This window comes from Hemiscyllium ocellatum, chromosome 28, assembly GCF_020745735.1.
Source record: "Hemiscyllium ocellatum isolate sHemOce1 chromosome 28, sHemOce1.pat.X.cur, whole genome shotgun sequence".
NCBI classification, from domain to species: domain Eukaryota; kingdom Metazoa; phylum Chordata; class Chondrichthyes; order Orectolobiformes; family Hemiscylliidae; genus Hemiscyllium; species Hemiscyllium ocellatum.
In genome coordinates, this window is record NC_083428.1 from 20,131,830 (window position 1) to 20,157,927 (window position 26,098).

General features: G+C 38.1%; 1 protein-coding gene across 3 annotated transcripts in view; it reads left to right on the forward strand.

The window, feature by feature from the left end:
* Positions 1 to 26,098, forward strand: part of LOC132829178 (nuclear receptor ROR-beta-like) — a 75,160-nt gene that overhangs the window by 14,999 nt on the left and 34,063 nt on the right. The window contains exon 1 of one of the 3 annotated variants that reach the window (XM_060846536.1): positions 15,453 to 15,530. The exons of the other annotated variants lie outside the window; for them this stretch is intronic. Coding sequence (XP_060702519.1) covers positions 15,521 to 15,530 — 10 coding nt within the window. The 5' untranslated portion in view covers positions 15,453 to 15,520. Of the gene's footprint in view, positions 1 to 15,452; positions 15,531 to 26,098 lie in introns of those variants that run through there. 3 annotated transcript variants of the gene reach the window in all.

A 26,098-nucleotide genomic window follows, 5' to 3' on the forward strand; every position in this document is an offset into this window, starting at 1 on the left:
AAGGATGACCGACATCACCTTGATCTGTCAATGAGTGTGACAGGGTAGTTGCAGAGGAGATGCTGTACAGCTCATACACTTACAATGTGATGGTGTTTCTGCTTCTATCACACAAGTGGCCTAGCACATTAGCTGTAAATTGGGGACACAGACCATCAGTTAAGAGGCCACAATACAATGTAAGTTCTCAGGATAATACACCTCATAATGAACCATTATATTTCTCAATTAAAGGTGGAAAATTCATTAAAAAATTAATCAAGATGAAAATGAAAACTGCCAGCTGATCTATTAGAATTCGTGGTTTTCATCATTATATGTGACAGTAATTGTATTTATTAACATCAAAATGTACTTTACAAAAGCACTATCAAGCAGTATTAGTGAGATCAATACCATATGAGGTATTACAACAGATGTCACTAATTTCCATCAAAGAAGTAGATTTTAGAAGCATGCATTAAGAGGAAAGAGAGGCAAAGGTCTAAGGAGGGAATTCCACAGCTTAGGATCTTGGCATCTGAAGGCAAGGGCATCAATGATGGGGAGTTGAAATCGAGGATACTTGGAGGTAAGAGTGCTGGTAAAATAAAAGATGTAATTTGTCAGTTACATTATCAGCTCTGTCAATGTATTTGTTAGTAAGTGTCATTCAAACAAAACTGTGCAAGTCCATTCAACAACTGTAGTCTTTTTGTGCCTAGCACAAGTTGTTTCCAGATGCTCTGCAAAGATGATTCATCTGATCTGAAACTGTGCAGAAGAACAGAAACCTAGACACCAATGGTGAATCCATTAAAAGAGATGATATTCATAATTTCCAATAATGCCTTGCAGGATTATATATCTATTGCACTATAGTTCGATCTGTTTTAGATCCACCTTAGAATAATTAATTATTCACTCAGTAAAATAATAAGTGAAGTTCCAGACATACTAATAGAACTGCAAAGTAGACAATTTATCACAAGTGATTACATAAACATATGAAATGGGAACAGTAGGCCATTCAACCCCTGGAGCCTGATCCATCATTTAATGGGATCATGATTGATCTTTGACTCAGCATCATTTTCTTGCCCTACACTTTGAGGTTTTCAATATTTGGAGATATACCAACTTCAGTCCTGAATATACTGAATAACATGGCCTCCAGAGCTCTCTGGGGCAAGGAATTCCAGAGGTTCATTTCTTCATCTCAGTCCTAAACAGCTTGCTGATGTTCTGAGACTGTCCCCAATGGGCATGAATATACTCGAGGTCAGCCAGAATTCCGAGCCAAATTTGTAACCTTCAGTTCACACGACTTAACAGGAATGGAATTCAAGCCCTGGGCCCTACGAGTCATGTCCTGCTCTAATGCATGTTTTGTCTGCATGAATTGGCCAAAATGCAATTGATAAATTGGGAATGTTATTTGGATAATGCGAACTTTCTACTGAACGGGTATAGTGATTTTCTATTAGTGATCTTCTGCAGCGCAATTTTCTATAGCACAAGGCTGCAAAGCAATACGACTGTTGCATTATAGCAGAACAACCTTTAGTGTATTACCTTTTGAGCTAAGTTTATGACTTAAACTCAAAACTATAGGAACACAAATATCTTGAGAATAGATAAGAACCTAGTATAGAAATACTGAGTGACTCTGTTGTGGTCTAGGGTTGAGGGAAAGAATCATATCTGGTGTTTAAAGAAGTGGTGTTAGGATCGCACCATTCAGAAAAATTCAAAAACCTCTTGAACATTTTGGTCAATTTAAAGAAGATGCCAAGGTAGATGGAGCAATGGGATTAGAAACAACAGCTCAAAGGTCACTTTTATTTACATTACCTCTAAGTGAGAAATGTTATTAAAATTTAATATGGGCAGATGTGTAGCAATGCACATAGGAAGGGAAAATGTATGATGTACTAGTCCATAAGCAGTGTTTCAATTTCAAGGGGTTATGCAGGTAAATGAAGCAGATTGCATGTTCATAAACTTCTACCCAGTGCAAATCAGCAACTGGATATATGGACAAAACAAAGTATAAATGCTCAGTCATTCATAATGCTTTGAACTACAATAATTTTGGACATTTTGAAACATGCCAGAATGATAAAAGTTCTCAACTGTAAAGAATATTGAACACAGCTTAAAGACTGGACAGGATTTCATGAGGCTAACGGGGGTAATTCCTGTGAGTCAGAACCAGCTAGGAACTCTTGTAATTGCCACAGCATTTCCCTTCAGGCACTAACAGGCATTCCCATGATGGAAATTCCCAATGATAAGTTCTTCCCACAAAGATGCCAGCCAATCAGAGAATGGTAGCTACTTGACTATACCTCTGATTTGGAGGTGCCAGTGTTTGACTGTGGTGTACAAAGTTAAAAATCACACAACACCAGGTTATAGTCCAACAGGTTTATTTGGAAACACTAGCTTTCAGAGCGCTGCCCCTTCATTCACAACCACCTGATGAGGGAGCAGCACTCCGAAAGCTAGTGCTTCCAAATAAACCTGTTGGACTATAACCAGGTGCTGTGTAATTTTTAACTGACTATACCTAGTGTGAGTAGTGGCCACTGGTGGTACTGCACCCCCCGAAATGGGCAGGAAGATTCTTCTCTGCCCAACATTTCCAGGCACTACCTTCTTGGGACAGCCATGATCCTCATTGTGGATTTTACTACAATCCAGACAGTGCCCACTACTTAGCCTTGGCACTGCTGGGAATGAAGAGCTGCCAGCCAATCAGATAGTGACATCCAGCAGGATTTAAGTTTTCTAGGCCATGCACACTAGAATCCAAGCTCCTGCCTGCATCTCAGGAGTTATGAGACAGCTGCAATCAATTGTAACAAGGTAGAGGAATTACTAACTCATGACATTTCACTTGTTTGAGCTTATTAGTCCCTGAGCACAAGAAATAATAACATAACACATGCACATGTTTAAGAACAGGCGAGTCCAAACAAACGTTTGATTTGTTAGTGAACAATAGACAGTAGAACATTGCGACCATTCCAGTGGATGCTACCATAGTATTGGGAATTGTACAATCAATTTGTGAATTTTGATTTTGCCAATTGAATTTGTTTTGTCCTGGTTCCTTTACACAGTGACTGCTGGCAGCACTTCTATTGTGAAAGTATCTTTTCTTTGCTAGCAATGTAGGGTACTTAATATTTGTTCTCCAAACAGTGACCTTCACAACACACTAGTTCGCATAATTGGATATCAGGCCAATAACACACATAGATGAGGTCTGAAGTTCGCTTTAATCCCATTTTGTTTGCATACCTCTGGTAGATAAAACATATATATCTGCAATTCAAAAGTAGTCCATGGTTCATGATGGAACTGTATTGAGCCTCCTGCTGACAGGAAGTTGGGTAGTCAGCCTCTGGTTATCTCTTCCCTAACTTTGTCCAGTTCTGACATACCAGAATTTTATCCAGACATCCAGTGAACTTACATCCACAATCATCGTCTGGCCATATCTGGGTGTTCATTGTACCCTGAAGGTGGCAATGCAGGTCAGTAGTGGTCAAGAAGCAATACAGCATGCTTTCCTTCATTGGAAGGGGTATTGAGTACAAAAGTTGGCAGATCATGTTACAGTTGTATAGGACTTTGGTTTGGCTATGTTTGAAATACTACATACAGTTCTGGTCGCCACATTACCAAAAAAATGTGGATACTTTCGAAAGGGTGCAGACGAGGTTCACCAGGATGTTGCCTGGTATGGAGGACGCTAGCTATGAAGACAGGTTGAGTAGATTAGGATTATCTTCATGAGAAAGACGAAGGTTGAGGTGGGACCTGATTGAGGTCTACAAAATCATGAGAGGTGGATAGCAAAAAGCTTTTACCCAGAGTGGCTCAATTACTAGGGATCACGAGTTCAATGTGAGAGGGGAAAAGTTTAAGGGAAATATACATGGAAAGTTCTTTATGCAAAGGGTAATGGGTGCCTGGAATGTGTTGCCAATGGAGGTGGTAGGCATGGGCATGATAGCGTCATTTGTGACACATCTAGACAGATACATGAACGGGCAGGGAGCAGAGGGATTATGGATCCTTGGAAAATAGATGACAGGTTGGTTAGAGGATCTGGAACTCTTTTTTTTCTTAAAACACACATTGCAATTAAAATTTCAGTATGTTCATAGGTGATCCAGGGGTTATGATCCATGGTCATGACAGCATATAGTTGCTGTTTTACCTTTTAATAGACTAGATTTCAATTATAATTTGCTTCAGGTTACAAAATTTCGGCAGTGGGAGAAGATTTAGAATCTTCACCATCTTTGAATGAAATAGATCCCACGTGTTTAGTACTTCAGAAACAGATTTGATTCAGCAGTATAAATCCTAAAATGTTGCAGTTCTCAGCCACTCAGCACACGTCAATGTTTGAAGGATAACTTTGCAGATTGAGTACTTCTTTTGTAGTCTGTTTAAAGCCTTTCCACATTGAATTTAAATGACTAAATGTACTATTAATTTACCCATCCCATTTTTTTTCATATGGCTCATTAAAATTTAAATGAGAAGCTTAACCATGGTAAATTTAGAAATGATCAAATTTCATCAATATGGATTTGAGAATGTGAGCAAAGCTTAAGAGAATGTGGCTCAATATAGTACCATCCCAAATCATGGACTAATTTTGAGCTGCAGTACGTTGAAATGGATAATGTGTTAAATTTTTCTCTCTCTGTTTAGTTCAACTCTGAAGATAACTTAATAGGATCATGAGTAGACTATTAGCCTCCTCAAAGCAGATGCCCAACCACGTACAAGGTTCCATCCAAGCCACACATTTTCATGACTTGGAACTGTATCATCGTTCCTTCATTGTTGCTGGGTCAAAGTTCTGGAACTTCCTCCCTATCACCATTGTGGGTGTCCCTACACCGTTAGGACATCAACAGTTCAAGAAAGCAGTTCACCACCACCTTCTCCTGTACATTTGGAATTAGACAATAAATGCTGGCCTAGGCAGTGATGATGACATCCCATCAATAAATATAAAAACCTTCACATCTCTTTGTCATAGAGAATTCTAAAAATTCACAATCCTCAAATTCCTTCTCATTTTTGTCTTAAATGATCAACCCTATATCATGAAGTGGTGCTACCTTGTACTAGATTCCTGAACTAGAGCAATTTAGGTCTTTCAATGTGCACATTACAGAATCATGTATATTTTAATGAGGTAAGAACATAAGAAACAGGAGCAGAAATAGGCCATTCAACCCCTCGGGCTTCCTCCACCATTTGTAAGGTCATGGCTGATCTGATTGTAGCCTTAACTCCCTTGTCAATCAGTCTCCGATTTATTTAATAACCCAATCTCAGCTGTTTTCTTGGAAAAGAATTCCAAACAACGTCTGAGAGAAGAAACCTTCCCCATTCTTCTACATTCCAGAGAATGTAGGTCAAATTTGCTCAGCTCCTCATTACGGAACAACTCTGTCATTCAAGAACAACTATGTTGAATTTTTGTTGTACTTCCTCTAATGCAACTGTATCCATTCTTAAGTATGGTAACCAAAACTCCACACAGTAATCCCCCTGTAGTCACACTAGACCCCCATATAATAGAAAGACATGGTATCCAGCTCCTTGTCAATAAGCTCACATACCATTTGCCTTAATAATTATTTGCTGTGCCTGAATGCTAATGTTTTTTCTTCCTTTTTTTTAGAATATACAGGTTCTCTGTTCATCAACATTTAAAAGCTGGCTCCGTAATAAAATGTATTCTGCTTTTCTGTTCATGCTTCCAAAGTGAATAATCTCACACCTGACAATGTCATACATGATTTGCCACCGGGTTGCCCACTCCGTTTAGCTACTTGTATAGACTTGTGCAGCCTCTTGGTGCGCTGATAACTTACATTACACAGATTTGTATGTCAGCAAATTTGGATGCATTAATTTTTGTCTGTTTGTCAAAACTATTTGTACAGATTGATAAATATCTGAGGTTCACTGATCATGATGACACTCCATGAGCTTTGGGTGGCAACTTGAAAATTCCCTGTTTATCCCCAATTTCTGATTGCTGTCCTTTTAACTGGGTCTTCCATCGTTGCTAATAAATTGCCCCAATTGGTGAGGCCACTTTTAAAATACTGGTAGCATTCTGCAACTCAAAAATAGTCCACAGTTCTGTTTCCCCCTTCTACAGAAGGATGTTGTTAAGCTTGAGAGGGTGCAGAAAAGATTTGCAAGGAAGTTGCTGAGAATGGATGACTTAAATTATAGGGAGGGGCTGAATAAGTTGGGGCCTTTTTCCCCTGGAGTGTCGGATGCTGAGGGGTGACCTTACAGAAGTTAAAAAAAAAATCATGAGGGGCATGGATAGGGTGAATAGCCAAGGTCTTTTCCTTTTGGTGGGGGAGTCCAAAACTAGATGGCATAGGTTTAAGGTGAGGGAGAAAGATTTAAGAAGGCCCAGAGGGCAACTATTTTACGCAGAGAGTGGTGCTTGTATGGAATGAGCTGCCAGAAGTAGTGGGTACAATTACAGCATTTAAAAGGCATCTGCTTGGTTTATGAATAGAAAGGTTTAGAGAGCCATGGGCCAAATGCTGGCAAATAGGACTAGGTCAGATTGGGATGTCTGGTCAGCATGGATGTGTAGGACCAAAGGGTCTGTTTCCATGCTGTAGGAATCTTTGACTGTCTCAAAAGTCCTTATCTTGCATATTAATCATTTATTTGGAAGTTTTTGAATACCATTTGGAAATCCAAAGTAGACTCAATCTATCAAGTGCCCGTTACACTACGAGTACACACTCAAAACAATGCTTAAATGTGTCAGACAGTAGTTTCCTTTTCTAAACTCAACATTTGCTAATAAGTACGATTGTTCACCTCGGAAATTCCTTGTCACTCGTCATGGGATCTATGGGTTCCTGCATGATTGATCAGCCTGATCCTAGAGCCATATCTCTGACAGGTGATTCTGGGAGGTGGATGTGGTTCTTGGCCTTGAGATTTTTGATGTTCCTTTTCCTAGTTCCTTTTCTAGATTTCATCTTGCTAACAGGTGTTGTGGAAGAATTGTATCCCTTCATACAGTTTCCTCCAAGCCAGTTTTTTTTTCTGAATAAGGGTCTACCATTCGTTGATGGCTATGTTTCATTTCTTGAGGGGAGCTTTTAGGGAGTCTTTGAAATTGTTCCTTTGTCACCCTCTCATTTGAGTGACTTCCTTAAGCTTGAAGTAGACTTGCTTTGAAAGGCGGAATGCAAGCATCCTAAGCATATGGCCAACCCAGTGGAGTTGGTTGAAGATTATCATTGCTTCGATGATGGTACCATTAGCTGCTTCAGGAATGCTGATGTTCTCCCAGATGATGCAGAGTATTTGTGTTAAACAATGTTGATGGTACTTCGCAAGAGTCTTGAGGTGGCATCTAAACTTAGTCCACATTTTTGGAGCCACATATTTACAGTCTGAATGTTCTATGGTGTTCTAAGTGCATTGTTAAGATTTCCTGCACGTTCCTAATCCCAGTCTGTATCCTATTTTCTCTCTCTCTCCTTTCATGATAAGTTATCTTAGATTTACTAACTTCTAATCTGCTGAAACAATGCTAGAATCTTGAGAATTCTGGAAAATTAGTGCATTATCTCTGCAGTTAGCTTGCACCTGGGGTGCACAAAAGGTATCAGGTACTGTGTATTAGTTCCTTACGATTCTCCAACAACCTTTACCTGCTGATGGTTGCTTTAAGTTACTCAGCTCTTTTCAGCCTCTATTTCTAATGCATTCTGTGAAAACAGGTGCAGAATACATTTTGTGTCAAATTCCTGTGATAGTCTCTTCTGTCTGTCTCAAGGGACTAATGATTTTAGCTACTCTCCTTTCTTTATGTACTCCTAAGAGCTTTAATCATTTGTCTTTATACTCCTGACTAGGTGAATCCCATTTTATTTTTTCCCCTTTTTATCAATGTTTTATTCACCATTTGTTGGTTTTTAAATCTCTCCAAATCCTCAGCCCTATTATTACACTTTACAGCATGATATGCCTTTTGATTGAATCAAATATTATCCTTAAATTCCCTAGTATGCCTGGGATAAATCTTCCTGACTCAGATTTTATCTATAATATAATGAATTTTTGTTGAGATGTTTTGAATCCTTTTTCCTCTTCAATTATTTACTGTTCTACCTTTCAGTCTATTCAGCCAATCAACTTTAGCCAATTCCCACTTCAGAACTATGTAGGTCTTATTTAAAATTCATGTTTTGGTTTTAATTTACTACTTTTTTAACTTAGTAATACAATTTAATGCTATATTATCACATTTTCCCAGCGGTTCTTTTTATTATGAGATTACTAATTAACCATGCCTCATGATACAATCCCAAATCTAAAATAAATTTGTCCTTTTCTGATTTGTTCCCCAAATGATTATCCTACAGGAACATTGCAAAAGCATTCTGCGAACTAATCCTTCAGACTGCCTTTGCCAATTTACTTTGTTTAGTCTATATGAAAATGATAGTTCTCCTCAGATTTTTGCATTGCCTGTGTTATAAACTCCAATAATTTTTATTTATTTCCCTTGTCAATGTTAAGGAGTTGTACTACCATCAATGTTTCTTGCCCTTTTTATTCCTAATCAGTTAATGTCTATTCTAATTCTATTGGAATAGCCAAGATCCTTTTAATACCGTGTATAATGATGGCTATTTCTCCTTTATGCTTGTCTTTTCAAAATAATGTATACCTGGAATATTTATTTCACAACTTTGGTCACCTTGCAACCATGTATTAGTTATGGTGATTATGTCAAATCATTTAACTGCACTTGTTTAGCTAGCCCACTTATCTTGTCACCGTTGTTTCATGCATTCAGATGAAGAGTTTTCAATTTTTTTTTGCTATGCTTTTATATGAGCCTTTATTTGCTGGTGAACAATCATTAAATTCCCTGTCTCATTTATCCAATCTTTACCTAAAATTGCTAACTGGTCTGCTGACTTGACTTTTCTCTTTAGATTCCTAAGCCTCCCTTAAACTGACCCCTTGAGCCTCCTTTATTTATTTGATTATTAAATTAGTAACTAATTAACTAAAGTATAGTTAATACCTTCCATTTGCAGGGGATGCAGCAAATTATTTGAGATGCATTTCATCTTGGAATTTATTTTAATCAATATTTTAACAATAGATTTTTCTGTGTTATGTCCTCCTAAATCGAGAGGGCACTTAAGACCAAAAGATATACAAACAGAATTAGGTCATAAGGCCAATTGAGTATGATCTACCTCATATGTTCATAGCTGATGAGTTTCTCAACCCCATTCTCCTGCCTCCTCTTTGTAATCTTTGATCTCCTTATTAATCAAGAACCTATTTGTCTTGCAAAGATTCACTGCCCCCTGGCTGAAGAAATTCAGTCTCACTCAGTTTTTAAAAAAGGTCATCCCTTCACTCCAAGGCTGTGCCTTCAGGTACTAGTTTCTTCTATGACTGGAAACATCTTCTCCATGTCCATTCTATCCAGGCCTCTCAGTATTCTATAATTTTCTGTCAGATTCCTGCCCCTCCCCCATTCTTTTAAACTCCATTGAGTACAGATCCAGAGACCTCAATTGCTTCTCATATGACAATCCTTTCATCCCCAGGATCATTCTTTTAAACATCCTCTGGACCTCTGCCAAAGTCATTACGTTCTTCCTTAAATATGAGGCCCAAAATTGCTCACAGTATACCAAATATGGTCTGACCAGAGCCTTCACAGCCTCAGCAATACATCCTGCTCTTGTATTCGAGACCTGTCGAAATGAATGCTAAGATTACATTTGTCTTCCTAACTGTCAGCTGAACCTGCATGTTAATCTGCATTAACTAGGACTCCTAAGTCACTTTGTGCCTCAGAATTCTGAAGCCTGTCCCCGTTTAGAAAACAGTCAATGTCTCTATTCTTCCAAACCTCACACTTTCCTACATTGTATTCCATCTACCACCTCTTTGCCCACGCTGTCCATCTGCAGCCTTCCAGTCTTAACACTTCCTTCTACTTATGTCACCTGCAAACCTAGCAACAATGCCCTCGGTTTCTTTGTCCAAATTGTAAAAGTATAACATGAATAGTTGTGTTCCCAGCACTAACCCTTCGAGAACTCCACTCGTCACTAGCTGCCATCCTGAAAAAGACCCCTTTATTCCCTATTCTCTGACTTCTGTCAGTCAGCCAATCCTCTATCCATGCTGGTACCTTGCTCCTATCACCATGGGCTTTTTCTTATTTACCGGTTTTCTGTGTGGCATCTTGTCAGAGGCCTTCTAGAAATCAAAATAGATCCATTGGCTCTCCTTTGTCTAACTTTCTCATTACCTCCTTAAAGAATTCTAATAGATTTGTCAGGTATGACCTCGCCTTGATAAAGATTATCTGTTTTAAATTATCTGTACTGAAGCCTTTTTCCACTTTCTGGCAACTGGCTCAAAATTCATCCTTAGCTGACATTTTATTCTTTTGTTACCTAGTAAATATTAGTAACTCATTTATGTAAAGAATCACAAAGACAAATGTTTCTTTCTATTCTGTAGAAATGGGGTGTTAAATTAATGCATTGTAGCACTTGACTGGATGTTTAAGCTGGAATTCAGGAAATGCTAAGATTAAACACTGACAATATATTACAGATTAAAATTGTTGAAAATATCTATTGACCTTTTAGTATAGAGACTGAATCACTGGGTAACTTGTACCTACCTTCGGACTACTGCTGCTTTGTCACAATTCAGCAGTGATTCCAATCCCAAAAAAAATGTTGTAAAATGTTTTAGTGCAGACTGAAATTATGAAAAGTTGGCAATTTTGTTTCCTTTTCCTTTCCTTTCAGCTTTCCTCCATTCCTCTCCTCTTTCCATTTGATTAAGAGCATTGCTGGTAGACTCCTAGGATTGGTGAGCTGAATGACCTCCCAACTTTGCAAATGAGAATAGCAGATAAAAAATACATTTTACTTTTAAAGGAAGTGACAACAACGGCATTGGTCAAAATATTCCAGAAGTCATTACATTCCTGGAGGGTTCCAGAGAATTAGTAAACTGTTAATGGACATTCCTGCTCAAGACAAGAGAGAGAGAGACAGACAGACAGAAAGCAGGAAACTACAGGTCATAAAGCCTAATATCTATTAAAATGCTACAGACTATTCGGGAAAATAGCAGAACATTTAAAAAAGATTAACACGATCAAACAGGAAAAAGGGAAATGATGTTTTACAAATTTGCTACAGTTCTTTTAAGAATGTAATGAGCAGAATTGACAAAGAAAAACTAGTATTTGGATCTCCAGAAGGCGTTCAGTAGCTGGGACATAAAGGGGTTTGGCACAACATAGCGGCTCATGTATTGAGGAGTAATGTATCAATATGGACTGAGGATTGGTTAATACACACAAGACGAATAGTTAGAATAGTTAGAATTCTTCCTTAAATATGAATAGTTAGAATTAATAATAGGACATTTTCAGATTGGAAGTATATAATAAGTGGAGTGCCACAAAAATCAGTCTCAGGACATCGATTCTCCTGCTCCTCGGATGCTCCTGACCTGCTGTGCTTTTCCAGCACCACACTCACAATTCTGATCTCCAGCATCTGCAGTCCTCACTTTCTCCTAATCAATTATTTACTATATTGGAGGAAGAGGTAGAGCATAATGTGTTCGAATTTGCTGATTTTACAAAAATAAGTGGGAAGACTGTTGCGATGAGGACATAAGAAATCAACCAGGGAATATAAGTTGAGTGAGTGGGTAAAAACTTGACAGATGGAGTTTAATGTAGGTAAGTGTAAGGCCATGTATTGTGTTAGGAAGAATCAAAGGACAGAACTACTATTTAAATGGACAGAGAGTCCAAAAATGTGCAGTGCAGAGGTATCTAAGTGTTCTTGTGCATGAAACACAAAAGGTTAGCACGCGGGTGCAGCAGGTAATTAAGAAGGCAATTGGAATTTTGGCCTTGATTGAGAGGGTGTTGGAGTTTAAAAATAGGGAAGTCTTGCTCTTGGAGTACTGTGCACAGTTTTGGTCCTTGTATTTAAAAATAAGTATGCAGACATTGGAGGGTATTCAAAAGATATTCACGAGGGTATTGCAAGGACGGAGTGTTGAATTACCAAGAATGACGAAACAAGTTAGGCCTTTGTTCATTATAGTTGAGAAGGATGAGGACTGATCTTATTAAAACATTAAGCTTAACAGGGTAGACATTGAAAAAATGTTTCCACGAGTGGAGGTGTCTTGAATTAAGGTACAAAATAAGGGAGATTCATTTAAAACTGAAATGAGAGAGAATTTCTTCTCCTAAAGAGTAGTGAAAGTCTTGAATTCTCTCTCCCAGAGATCTGCGGAGTCGATATAACTGAGATTGAATTATGTGAAATATCGAGGAGTTGAGGGCTGTGGAGTGTTTGGTATGAAAAGGAATTGAAGTCTGTGGCATATTAGCCATGGTCTTATGGAATGTCAGGGCAGGCTTGAGAGACTGGCTGACCCCTTTCTTCTCCCGTTTCTTATTCTTGTGTTCTATGTTCTTTAATGGAAGCCGATATTTGTTTGTGGTTCCTCTCTAAAGAATGGTTTGACAAATGGACGTTTGTTAGAAACTTAAGAAAAGGAAGTTCAACAATAGGAGAAAAATAGAAAAGCACAGTGAATTAACATGGAAAAATTGTTCTAAAGCGTTTTATAGTAAAAGATGTATTTTTGAAGTGGCAATTCTAGGAAAAATGGCAACCAACTTAACATAGAGCTATATCTCACAGTAGCATGAGATAATGACCATATTTTGAGATTGGGTGAGAAGTAAATGCTGGCCAGGATACCATGAAAAAGTTGCCTACATTTTTATTTATTTATAGGACGTGGACTTTGCTGGTTCAGTCAGAGTCCACTGCCCATGCCTTATTTCTCTGGAGATGTTGGTCCTGAGCTGCCTTTGTTAAACTGCTGCAGACCGTGGAGGTTTTGGAACACCCAAACTGATATTACTGAGGGTGTTTTGGGCATTTGACCCGGCCACACTGAAGGAATGATAATGACAATTCCAAGTCAGGAAGGAGAAGAACTTGCAGTTGCTGTTGTTCCCATTACATCTGCTGCTTCTATGGAATAGAGGCCATGAGTTTGGTGGGTGGTGCCTTTTGACTTATTTTCAGATTGATTGATTTTTAAATGGTGCCCCAGTGAACTAATGGTGAAGGAAGGGAATGTTGAAGATGGTATATAGAGTGTCAATCAGGTGGTTGCTTTTCACTGGATGGCGTTGAGCTTCTCAAATATCATTGGAACAGTCAGTGTAGGATATTGATTCTCAGTCCTGATTTTTGCCTTGTAGATGGCGGACAATCATGCTCTGAATGGTACCATTGAATCCTTTATGTCTCCCTATTAGGCAGAATGGGTCCAGGTATAACGTCTCATCTCATTTGACATTTAGCAGTCCCTCAATTAACTAAGGTGTCAACCTTAATGATGTATGCCTGTGATTCTGGAGTGAAACTTGAATACGTAACCTACTGACTCAGATGTGTAAATGCTACCACTAAGCCAAGAATTACATCAAGGGAATTTCCATATATGTAAAGGAAAGAAAGAATGTCTTTGTCTTTTCTTTTAAAGAAACTGGATTAAATACCTTTCCTGGAACATTTTATAAAGCCTGTGATTCAGGAAATAGTTTTGGGAGTACTTGGCTTACTACAACACATTCAGTTTCTTTCTCGAAGAGATCAAAAACAAATTGAGAATATATCAAGAACTTTCATTTACACAACAAATTTTAATATTATAAAACATCCCAAGTATTGCACAAGTATGAAATAAGCCACAAATTGGCACTCAGCCAGTCAATATTTCGGTGTTGGTTAATGCTGTATTACTGATAATTACATCGTAGGAAATGTTGTAGTTATTGAGAGGGATGCAGGATAGTCTGGAGCTTGGAAATGTTAAATATAAGGAACAACTGAGGAAGTTGCATTCTATTTTTGTTCCAAAATAAATTCAAAATTGATCAAATCAAATTGTTCACTCTGATTAGATTCAAAGTATGTTTTAAAAAACTATTAGTAAATCGGGAATATATGCAGAACATTTTCACGCAGTTTATTGGATTTCTGGAACTATGTAAACACGTTAAGAAGTAACATAAATGGGGTTGAGAGATACCTAAAAGAAGAAATTGAAACTAAAAATCCAGGGCAAGAAGATTTGAAATCAGACAAAAAGTAATGAGCATGTGAGTTGAATGGCTCCTTTACAGACTTATCCCAGTTTCTGTCTGCCACTGATTCCATAAGAAAATGTGAGCTCCAAGAACAGAAGGCTTGTTATTTGTTTTGTTGATAAACATCTGACTACACCTTTTGCCTCTTTGTTAGCATGCTCACATCTGAGCGAGTTGTTGTGTATTCAAGATCCACTCTAGAAATGTGAGCACATAATTAAAACTGATACCATGGTACAGTGTTGAGCACGAGCTGCACTGTAGAAGGTACCATCTTCCAAAGAAAACATTAAACCTGGGAATAGTTTGTCCTCTTTGATTGCCAGAAGAGATCAGTGTCATGGTTGATGATGAGCTGGGGTAGTTTTCCAGTGCCCTAGCCTGTATCCATCTTGCAAGTTATTATCACTAAAACACATTATTCCGTCATATAGCTTATTACTGATGGTGTCTTCTCATTGTGCTTTGTTTTTCCATTACACAGTCAGTACACTTCAAACATACTGAATTGAGATGTTGTAAAAGGTGCTATATAAATGCAAGCATCTTCCTTCCTTTATGCCTTTCAATCTCATTATTATACTGTGTCCTGAGAATTGCTCTGTTTTCTGAAGAACCTTAAGTCATGTGAACATGACCTGAAATCCTTTGTAAACAATAAATAAGAAAGCATTAAATTTTCTCCAACAGTTGGGTAAATATTTGAGCTTATTGAAATTGGGGCTAGTGTGCTTAACCACGATTCACCATGACAATAGCCAGGTGCAAACTAAAACACTTCTTCCTATATTGCTGATCCACTTGTCTTGTTTAGTGAGATAGTAAATTGTGGTGTATATCCTACACTTCTCTGATTTACCGGTTATGAGATGCTATGTTCATACTACCCTGAAAGTTATTTTGCAAGCAGATTTTGCAACCAGAGATACGATTACGACCTCCTCATTGGTTTGAATTCAAACCAAGAGGTGAAAGCACAGTGTGCAAGCCTGTGAAAATTGTATAACATATTGTGGCAAAATGGTTTCAAATAGTTGTTTAAGAAATCCAGCACACCACATAACTGTGGTTCATCAATCCAGCCTGTAAATAGATGTGCATAGCTTGACTGCTGCTTATTGTTGAATTAAAGGAAGTACTCACCACTGTACACCTTTTTGTAACTGCACTGTGGTTCTACACATCAAGGAAGATGCTCAAATTAACTAAATAGGAAGCATTCAATGCCTCAACATTGCAGCACTTGAGCAATAGAAGATGCCCTCATGTAAGTTTGCTGATTTTTAAAAAAATAAAGAAACTGTGGTTCCAGTTTGTTTCTAGTGTGTGTGTGTGTGTGTGTGTGTGTGTGTGTGTGTGTGTGTGTGTGTGTGTATACACATTTAGCCGTGTTTAATTTATTGCTCAAGTTTTCAATATACTGTCTTTGTAATGGTGTGAGAAACAGTCTAAAATAGCACTTTTCTGGGTCTGAAGATCACAAAAGGTGGTAAAACTGATTAAAAACAGATTTTTGTCATATCAATAAAATTTATAATAGAAAATTAATGTACTGGTATGATACACATTGACATTTTTTATAACTGTGCAATGTTAAACCATAGTATCAATATAAAGATTGAATATATGAAGATATTTTTAAGTCTTCCATCATTTTGACTTTCGAGAGTAAACCTTGCAGCATGTTGGAAGGCGAGCAGAAAGGTTGATTTAACAGTACATTTTTAAAGATGCATTTTTTTTTCAGAACTTGCCTGTCTCAAGGTATGATTTCTTCAGTTGGGAGTGCTGTTGATAGAGCTTGTAGCGACATTTGTGGTTAGCAGCTTTACCAGCCTCTCTGAATTCTGCTGATGCTCAGTATAGGCAAGAGCTTGCAACAAATTGTTTGTGTTTCAGGGATGCTTCTTATCAGCTCTGATGCATCTTTTCCCCATGTGCTATTTCTGAAATCGCAAAAAAAATGTTTAGTTTAAAATAGTTACAGGAGGAAGAATGGATAAAATTTAGTAATTTATTCAACAATGTAAAATGTTCTGTTCCATCTCCTATAGATTGGACCAGTGTGAAAACATTTTTTAATAATCACATGTGTTATAGCATGTGCCTCTTAATGCATTTGTATCTTTATCTTGCCCCCTTTCTCCTGTTCTCATTCACTTGAAATTTTTTTGGAACCTTGCCTAAGTTCCTGTTCTTTAGCTTTCAATCAGAAAATCACTGTGTGTCACATCATCCAACAGTGGCAGCTATCATATAGAAACTCATTCTGGACTGCACCTGATACTTTAACACTTTCAGCAGGGGTCATTGGACAATATAGTACTCTAGCAGAGTTTGTTTTGCCCTTTTTATATTGAAGATACAAAAGCCAATTGGAACATATCCACTGCCTTTTCTTCTAAGACTGGCTAATTCAGCACAGAATGGGCATTCAACCAGTTCAGCCCTGATCTGTGGGCCTCAGCAACACTTCATTTGGCACATTACCCACTAAGCCAGTAGGGAGTTCCAAAGGCATTGACTGAAATGGGGTATTGGTTGTTATCTTAAGTTCTCAGTCCATTGGTTACTTAATTTGGCTAATCACAGAGATCTGCCCACTGAGGCCATCTGTTGTTTTTGTGTCGCTCTGTGATGGTGAATGCTTTGCTGATAGCTACAATAGACACTGAAATAAAATTTCGAACATACTTTCGCCTAGATGGACTTAACTAAATTAGAGCTTTTATTAGCTCAATTTAGAGTTATCCATTATTATATTGTTGTGCTGTCAAAAAAATCGTATCTTGAGATTAGCATCCATAAAACACATGTATTTTGTTAACCTTTAAAATATGATCAGCTTATAAACAAAAAAAAAGACTGTACTGTGGTTGGAGCAAGTCCTGAGAGAATGCTTAAAACTTTATTTGATCTGATTAAATTTTATTTCTGACATGCTAAAAAAATTTCGTTTAAATATTTTGGTGAAATTTTAAGCATATCGTTGAGAAATATCTGTATTATGGATTCAATATTCCTCTAGTAAGGAGAGATGGTAAGAAAGGGACATAACTGAGCAAGCTGGTCTTTGAAACTCACCTCCTTCTTGCTATCTCAGCATTCCGATGCTGAGTGAGAACATCCATGGGTGACTTTCTCAACTCACCAGCAATTAAAGTCCTTAAGTGGTCAATTAAGGCCATGTAAGAACCTCAAGCCTCCACCTCACCAATAACTTGGCTCTCCAGTAGGCAATTAAGGTGACTAGTTTCCTGAGTGGGAAGCCATGGTGACCTGCTAACTGCTTGGTTCATACCTCCAATACCCGACTCTCTCTACCTTTTACCTACAATACCCCTTTACCCCCCTGCCTAAACCCATTTCCCCCCCCTTCCTCAAACAGCCAACACTACTACAAGAAGAAAAAAGAAACTTACCCTTCCACCGAACCCCCCCTCCCCCACAAGAAGTAGGCCTCAACCAGTAGATTTTAGTACCCCTGCTTCTAGCAACCTATTCACCAATGTTGAGGCCTGTGACTGGGTGAGATACTGGTTCCTTGCTCTCCTATCAGCACTTAATAACCTGCTTGGCTGATTTTGGACTGTTTGTCCAGAAATGAAATGACACTGTACCCCAATACCAGCTGACCTAGACCTCATGTTAAACTCTCTGTATTGTATCTTATTGCTGTATTCAGAATGGATTCCAGGAAATTGTGACATTAAACAATTTGACAGTTAACAATTAGAGTCTGAAATAAGATGGACATTGGCTAAATAATAGTCCCTCTGTAAGGCAAGAAGTTAATGATGCCACAGACCAGAGGACTGCTTTCTCATTAGAGAGATGACTGGTGGTGGTTTAACCTGAGGGTCACCGCATCTCAGGCAAAAGGAGAGATTAAGAATGTAATTTCCTTCTTGTTAACCTCCGGCAGTGCAGGAATTGAACCTGTGCTATTGCCATCGCTTTGCATTGCAAACCTGAAGTGGGGCCAAGCTTAGGCCTACAATTACAACGCTAGATATTCTCAACGTATTTCCATGAGAGTGTAAAAGTGAATTGAAGGATTACTGTGACTTCTTACATAACTTGCTGGCCTTTAAGGACAAAAGGGCTGGTGGCCCTAGCCTAGTGAACGCATTTAAATCACATGACATTCCTGACCTGTGAACTTTGATAGGATCAGTGGTAAATGTTCTACATAGGCACATGTATTCCCAATTGCATAAATTTTCAAGACAACTTTTTTGAGAAGTGATTGCTGGGCCTCTTGCTGAGATATTTGTATCATCGATAGTCACAGGTGAGGTGCCAGAAGACTGGAGGTTGACTAATGTGAAGCCACTGTTTAAGAAGGGTGGGAAAGTCAAGCCAGGGAACTACAGACCAGTGAGCCTGATCTCAGTGGTGGGCAAGTTATTGGAGGGAATCCTGAGGGACAGAATGTACATGTATTTGGAAAGGCAAGGACTGATTAAGGATAGTCAACATGGCTTTGTGTGTGGGAAATCATGTCTCACAAACTTGATTGAGTTTTTTGAGGAAGTAACAAAGAGGATTGAAGAGGGCAGAATGGTAGATGTGATCTGTATGGACTTCAGTAAGGCGCTCAACAAGGTTCCCCATGGGAGACTGGTTAGCAAGGTTAGATCTCACGGAATACAGGGACAACTAGCCATTTGGATACAGAACTGGCTCGAAGGTAGAAGACGGAGGGTTGTTTTTCAGACTGGAGGCCTGTGACGAGAGGAGTGCCAAAGGATCGATGCTAGGTCCTCTACTTTTTGTCATTTACATAAATGATGTGGATGCGAGCATAAGAAGTACAGTTAGTAATTTTGCAGATGACACCAAAATTGGAGGTGTGATGGACAGCAAAGAGGGTTACCTCCGATTACAATAGGATCTTGACCTGATGGGCCAATGGGCAGAGAAGTGGCAGATGGAGTTTAATTCAGAGGACCTACATTTTGGGAAAGCAAATCTTAGCAGGACTTATACACTTAATGGTAAGGTCCTAGGGTGTGTTGCTGAACAAAGAGACCTTGGAGTACAGGTTCATAGCTCCTTTAAAGTGGAGTTGCAGGTAGATAGGATAGTGAAGAAGGCGTTTGGTATGCTTTCCTTTATTGGTCAGAGTATTGAGTACAGGAGTTGAAGGTCATGTTGCGGCTGTACAGGACATTGGTTAGGCCACTGTTGGAATATTGCACGCAATTCTGGTCTTCTTCCTATCGGAAAGATGTTGTGAAACTTGAAAGGGTTCAGAAAAGATTTACAAGGATGTTGCTAGGATTGGAGGATTTGAGCTATAGGGAGAGGCTAAATAGCTAAAAATCTTAAATATTGTTCTGTGTTTGTGATTTTGTTTCAATTTTATAAAATGGTTTGTATAAGTAGCATTTTATAATCAGCCAGCTAGTTGGAAAATTATCACTGATAAAATAAAGACATGTCAAGTGTACTCTTTAATCATTTTCGATGTTGATTCAAAAGTTAATTTAAAAATGTGAAACATCTGCAGTTTTCCTCAACTTTTGACAGTCTAATTTGAATCTTGCAAAATGAAAAAGAGTGCAGCCATCATACTAACTTGTCTTCTTTGGACGAAATGTAGTAACTGATTCTAAAAGTGTATAACGAGAAACCAAGATCAAAATAATGCATCTTTTAAGTGGAGATTTTGGCCTCCTTTGATCCATCTGCTCATTTGGAAGAATAATGCATGAAAGGTTATCTACCATTAAGTCTGCAGTAAGTTAATTGGCATTTCAGATTTTCCCACTCTGTATCTGAATTCATTACCCAGAGAGACTTGTGTACAAAGTCATATTAAAAAAATGTAAGAGCAACTCCATACAGCAAATGGAAAGATTTATATGCTTCATATTCCTTTCATAGGAAAGGTTTTGAAATGCAGTGCTAAGATTTTCTCTACTTCACTGTTATCTTTTTAACCTATTTTAAAAAACATATTCTAACAGTGAATCAGTCAATTTGTTTGGTCTCAAAGGCTTTAATATTTTACCATGTGATTACTATTGTGCCATTTTCTTTTTCATTTCAAGATTGTTGTTTCAGTATGTACTCAGAATTTTTAATTTTGTCTTTTACTTGAGAAATAAACATTTAGATTTTGACATTACATAACTGCCAGGGTAAATGATTTCAGTATTTGAAAGCGGTTGCTCATTTTTAATGACTTAGGTTGCTCCATTGTGTCCAGTGACTATCATCGGAATAGAAAGAAGCGATTACAGGTGCATTTTGTTAAATGCCTCCAGGGTCTGAAAGGTTTTTTTGAAACTGAACAAAAACATTGCTGCTGAGTTTGGTTTAGAGACCTTCATTAGATATGTTGTGGAATTGATAGCTGAGTAATGCAGTTTGAAAGGAGCTGAATAGAGTGTTCCATGTTAAATCCTATTAGTGTAAGCACTGCTTTACTCTGTGCCATGGGAAACAGAGCAGCAGATATTGTTTGCAAATTGGCAGATAGGAAAGGTTTAAGAGGAGTATTGAGTTTAATTTTGAAATGAAAAATCCATCCCACTGTAAGTATCAATTTGTTAAAGTTACTGGTATTCAACATTGAGAAAGTTTGATACTTTGTTTCTCTCATTGATGTTTGTGTCTAATATTTAAGATGTACTTCTGCTTAAAACAGGCAGAACAGCCCAGCTCTGCTTTAATGTTGAATATGTTGATCAGTAGGTGTTGTAAAGAAGCTGAGAAAACATGTTCCATGATGCACAGAAAATGGCATATGTCTAATGGGTCATATCCACTGATTTATCGACTTTTCCAATTCTTGAATCCGTTTTTAGTCACAAAATAGATGTAAGCACTATTCTGAGAAAGAATTATGGGAAGTGATGAATAATTAATAATAATGGTTTTTTTTTGTTGTTTTATGGCTTTGTTGAGATGTGGTCGATCTCAGACATTAACTGTCTCTCTCTGTCTCTCCACATATACTGCCCAACCTGCTGATTATTTCCAGCACTTTTTGTTTATTTGAGATTTCCAACCTTTGCAGTACTTTGTTTTTGCATTACTTAATTGAGATTTAATTGTACGTTCTTGTGCAGAATATTAATATCTTACAAATCTCGAAGAAGGGTCTCTGTACAAGTAATCTCATCAAAGCTAGCTTAGCACTTTCCACTAAGCTCTTTTGATCCTACAGTAATATTTTCCAAAGAGCAGTGTGATTCTGAAGCTGATAAAAATGTTTGTGGATATTATGCTCTGCTGATATATATGCCAATGACCTGCCGATAAGTTCTTCAAAGTCCTGGATAATCAGAACTCAATTACACACTGCTAACTGTAACTGAGGTGTGACTAATGTTTGTGCTCAGTGTAGTGAGTGAAGCTCTTTTCATTTTTTTAAAAATAATAAAAAGCAAATCATTTGCTGTAGTTGCATTATAAATAGAATACTTTGTAAGGTATATGTTAATACTAATCCATTAAGAAAATTTTCATTTCTAGTTTGTTAGTTTTCAACTGGTCTAACTATATTATGGTTGGTTGTCCATAAAACCTGCAATGTTTTGTATCTGCTTAGTCATAATATCTGCAGTCCTACTCCATTTTCACTCAAGGTAATGTAAAAGGGTTGTGAAAGCTGTTGAAGAAAAAAAATTAAAATTCTACGAATAAAATGCAATTCAGGTCTTTTCCACAAATTCATTCCTTCTGTGTTTTCACCAACCTAAGTTGTGTACGTTATCTTAAAAAATAAATTCTAAACAGGAAACAATTTTTGTTTCCTTTCTAGTTTCCTGTTATTTATATTTACCTGTTCATCTGGCCGAAACTATTATTTTGAACAATTTTTTTGTTTTTGTGCTCATCAAAAAGTCACTTTTTTTTTCAACTTACTTCATTCTTGTAACATCAGTCCTGAGGGGAAAATACTGACGAATAGTATACAAGATGCTGTCAGTGCTTGTCTAAAGACCACAAGATCCAAACGAGTAATCAGCACAGATTTAGAACATTGTTCTTGCTCGCTAGCCCTGTGAGACAGTAACTAAAAAAATTTGTGTAAGCACAATCCAGAAAATGTAGTTTGTATTTTGAAAAGATATTTAGTAGCATTTTATGTGTGAGATGTTTTGGAACAAAAAGGCTAAGGTATCTTACATGTGACCATTGGCTGATTTTCTGATACTGTATCCCCTCTAAGGTTAGCTCGGTTGGCTGGATGGATGGTTTGCAATTCAGAGTGTCACCAACAGAGCAGGTTCAATTCTCGCACTGGCTGAGGTTATTGTGAAAGGTCCAGCCTTCTCAACCTCTGCCGTCACTTGAGATGTGGTGACCCTGAAGTTAAATCACCAGCAGTCGTCTCTCTCTAATGAGAGAAAGCCCTTCGTACCAAAGAAAATTACTTGAAACATTAACTCCATTTCTGTCTCTATAGATACTCTGTCTCCCTGAATTTTCAAGGTACTTTATGATTTTTTAAATTTCAGATCTCCATCTGCAGTAGCTTGCTTTTATTTTAAGACCAAACTTTGTTTCAGAAGTGCAAATGATTCTCAATGTCACTTTGGCTCTGTGTCAACTATTGTCTGATTACAGCCCTGTAAAGTACCTGAGGCATTTCTCTATATTAAAGATGCTCTATAACTGAAACTTTGATACAATAAAATAAACCACTTTCCTCAATCTTTGTTAAACCTTAACCTTGTTCATATTATTTCACCTTTATATTCTTTGTGGGAACTAAATGTAAGTCTTGACATGCAATATTCTTTAAAAAAGGGTACTTTACCTGAAGGACTAAAATAGATTGGAGATATTAAAGAATATAACAATATTTATATTTAATGTATGAACAAGAAAATGTCACCTGATAGAATAATAGGCCTTGATTTTCACACTGAAGCTGGTGCAGAGAGTATTGCTGGCTAAGCAAACCTGGCACAGAGGAAACAGCTGCATGTAACTTGCCCCTGAAGGTGGGAGTAGAGCTCAGGCATGGTTAGTAGTGTGGGCAGTTGGACGCTGTCTGTACTGGAGTTCAGCCTGCTACCTGAGAGAGGTTAGTTTAAATTGGTAATTTGAGAAATTAAGCCCTCTAAGTCCCCTTACCCACTCTCAATCCATTTCTCTTGCCCCAATCGTTTCATACCTCTTCATACTCTCTGTGCCAACCTAAGCTCTTCTACCCATTCGTTTGAAACCTTTTAATGCCTGTGCTAACCGATAACCCTCACCCATAATCCCTTATAGCCCCATGCTACCTTAGTGCTAATCCTGACAATCCATGCCCACCCCCACCACTCTGTGCTGTTACTCACTCCATGCTAGCTCACCCTGTAATCACCATGGGAACACCTTAGGAGCCATACTGAAATAACATAAAATAAAACACTAAATATCTAAAGACAACTATACTTAAAAACAAAGCTCACTGATAAAAATCCATTCAGTTTATTTAAGTACTTTCACATATATAGTCCTCTGCAAAAACAATATTTATATTCATGGCCCCACATAAAATAGAGCTTATCACTGACAAAAAAATTCAAGCTGTCAATGAAACTGTGAACTTGCAGCCCATACTGTGATAATCAATAGTCGTCGAAGTTTGTAACATGTGTCCCAGATACTGAGACATTACATTTTTCAGGTATGCAAAATCTTTTTTAGGTTATTTTTAACCCTCTCTGGCTTTATTTGTTTCCTCCTATTGTGACCTCTGGTAAATAGGTCCCAAATCAAGAAGACAAACAGCTTACTCAGCCTACTTTAAACAGGAAGTACTGTCTTCAATTTGACTATTAAAACCAACGTAATGTATAACCCCAATGGTTTACAAGAGTGTTCCATCCTTAGCTTTAACTTAAATGTTGCATTCTACAGATTATATCAACACAAATCTGAATTTATGCGAAGTTTTAGAATATTGTGGAATGTGATATTTCCTGTTCATCTTGGTCGTAACCTGTGGGATCATCCACAAAGTTGTTCAGGGGCAAGTTAGGAACTTGGGCATGATCTTGACTAACCTGGTCCGTCTTTAAGTATCGTGCTCAATGTATTGCTGAATGATTTTTTTTTAAAAATATGTCAATCAGTGATGATTGGTGGCTGTAAAGTACTAAAATCAGTTGGAAGAGGACGCAATGTTAACAACTTCTGTGGAATTCACCACCCTGAGGTGTGGTGGATGCTGGCACATTGAGTAAATTTAAGGAAGAGATAGATTTTTAATTTGTAACGGGTTGAAGGGTTATGGAGACTGGACAGAAAACTGAGATTGGGGCTGAGGAGAAATCAGCCAGGATCAAACTAAATGTCAGAGCAGGTTTGAGGGACTGAATTGCCTACTCTGGCTCCTAGTTCTTAACATTTAAACTTCTGTTTAGAAAAACGGGACAAAAAATTCATTTCAATTTAATTTTAAGAGGGTTTGCAACTGCAGCAAAAAGTTGAGCTGCCACCAAAGTCTGATGAACAAACTGAATCATTAGGTGTAGTGGCTAGGATTGCTAGATGACCATTTCAGAATATGTTATTTGGCGACCAGGATGACGCTGTATTCCAAACTTGAGGCAGAAATTTCAGTCATAATGAAGCAGTATCATGAGAAGAACTAACATTATGGTGCTGGAAATCTGAAATAAGGACAAAAAGTGCTGAAAATACTTAATGTGTGGAGTGAGAAACTGAATAACATTCCATTTCAGGAGCTGGCGAAAGGTCACGGACCTCTGAGGTATTGAGCAGAATATTGTGCCCCTCTTGTACTCCACTCTGAATGCTGGGAAAGCATTGAATTAGGTGGGACGGTGGTGTACTTGAACCCCATCACCTTCCCACCTCTGCCAGAACTAGGTCAGGGGTATAAAGGCGCATGATTGGAACTCTCACCATGTCACCAATTCACCAACGAGTGAGAGCTTTATCCAGCCACTGCTGGTATTCACCCAGCTGCAGGCAGGCTGTCATTGTATGGCATGTACAGTTGTGCATCTAGCTTGTCATTTTCCAGGAACTGGGATATGTGATCCTCAATTCAAAGCACTCAAAGCCTGATTGATGGATTCAACATCAGAAAGAGGGGTTGGATTACTGAGAGCAACACCTCTGCCCTTGCTGTTGATTTCTTTAAAGGCTCCCTCAACCCCTCCTTTTCTGCCTTCCCCACCCCTTGAAATCCCATCCTCCCACTTTACCCATTTGAAGTCTTGTGACTTGGATGTTGAGTGAGTCTGGGACTCCAGTACATTTCAGTTGAGGAACAGCCAGAATCAGATACTTCTGAGCAAAAAAAAGTTGTTTTCCATTCGATAGTGACCAGCACCCAGATCCTCTTTCCTGTGAAAGGTCTGTTGCTGGCCACCCATTACCAGATTGGCTTCTGGGTTTGTGGGGCTCAATGAAAAGGGGCACCCTGGTGTCAGGAATCAATAAGATTCCACCCGTTAACTCAACATTTCTACATACAGATGTTTCATGACTTACTGAGCATTCCCAGCATTTTCTGCCTTTATTATATGATTCTTTATTCTCTAGTAAGGTATTTTTCTTCAATAATGGCAGGCCAGTGGGGATAACACTTGCTGTTTTGCTGTTCACAATCACTTGCCATCCTTTGGTTATGATACAAGTCTAACAGTCAAGAGGTAGTGGGTTGAAATCTCACAATGCCAAATTGTGACATTTAAATTTACAAATCTGATAACTTGCTGCAGGCACAAGAAAACACTGAAATGTGCCATTTGTAATGAAATCCATCTAGTCCACCAATGTCCTTTGGAGAATTAAACCAATTAATTGATCTTGGCACCCATTTGTTTATTGTTTAAGAGAATCAGGTCA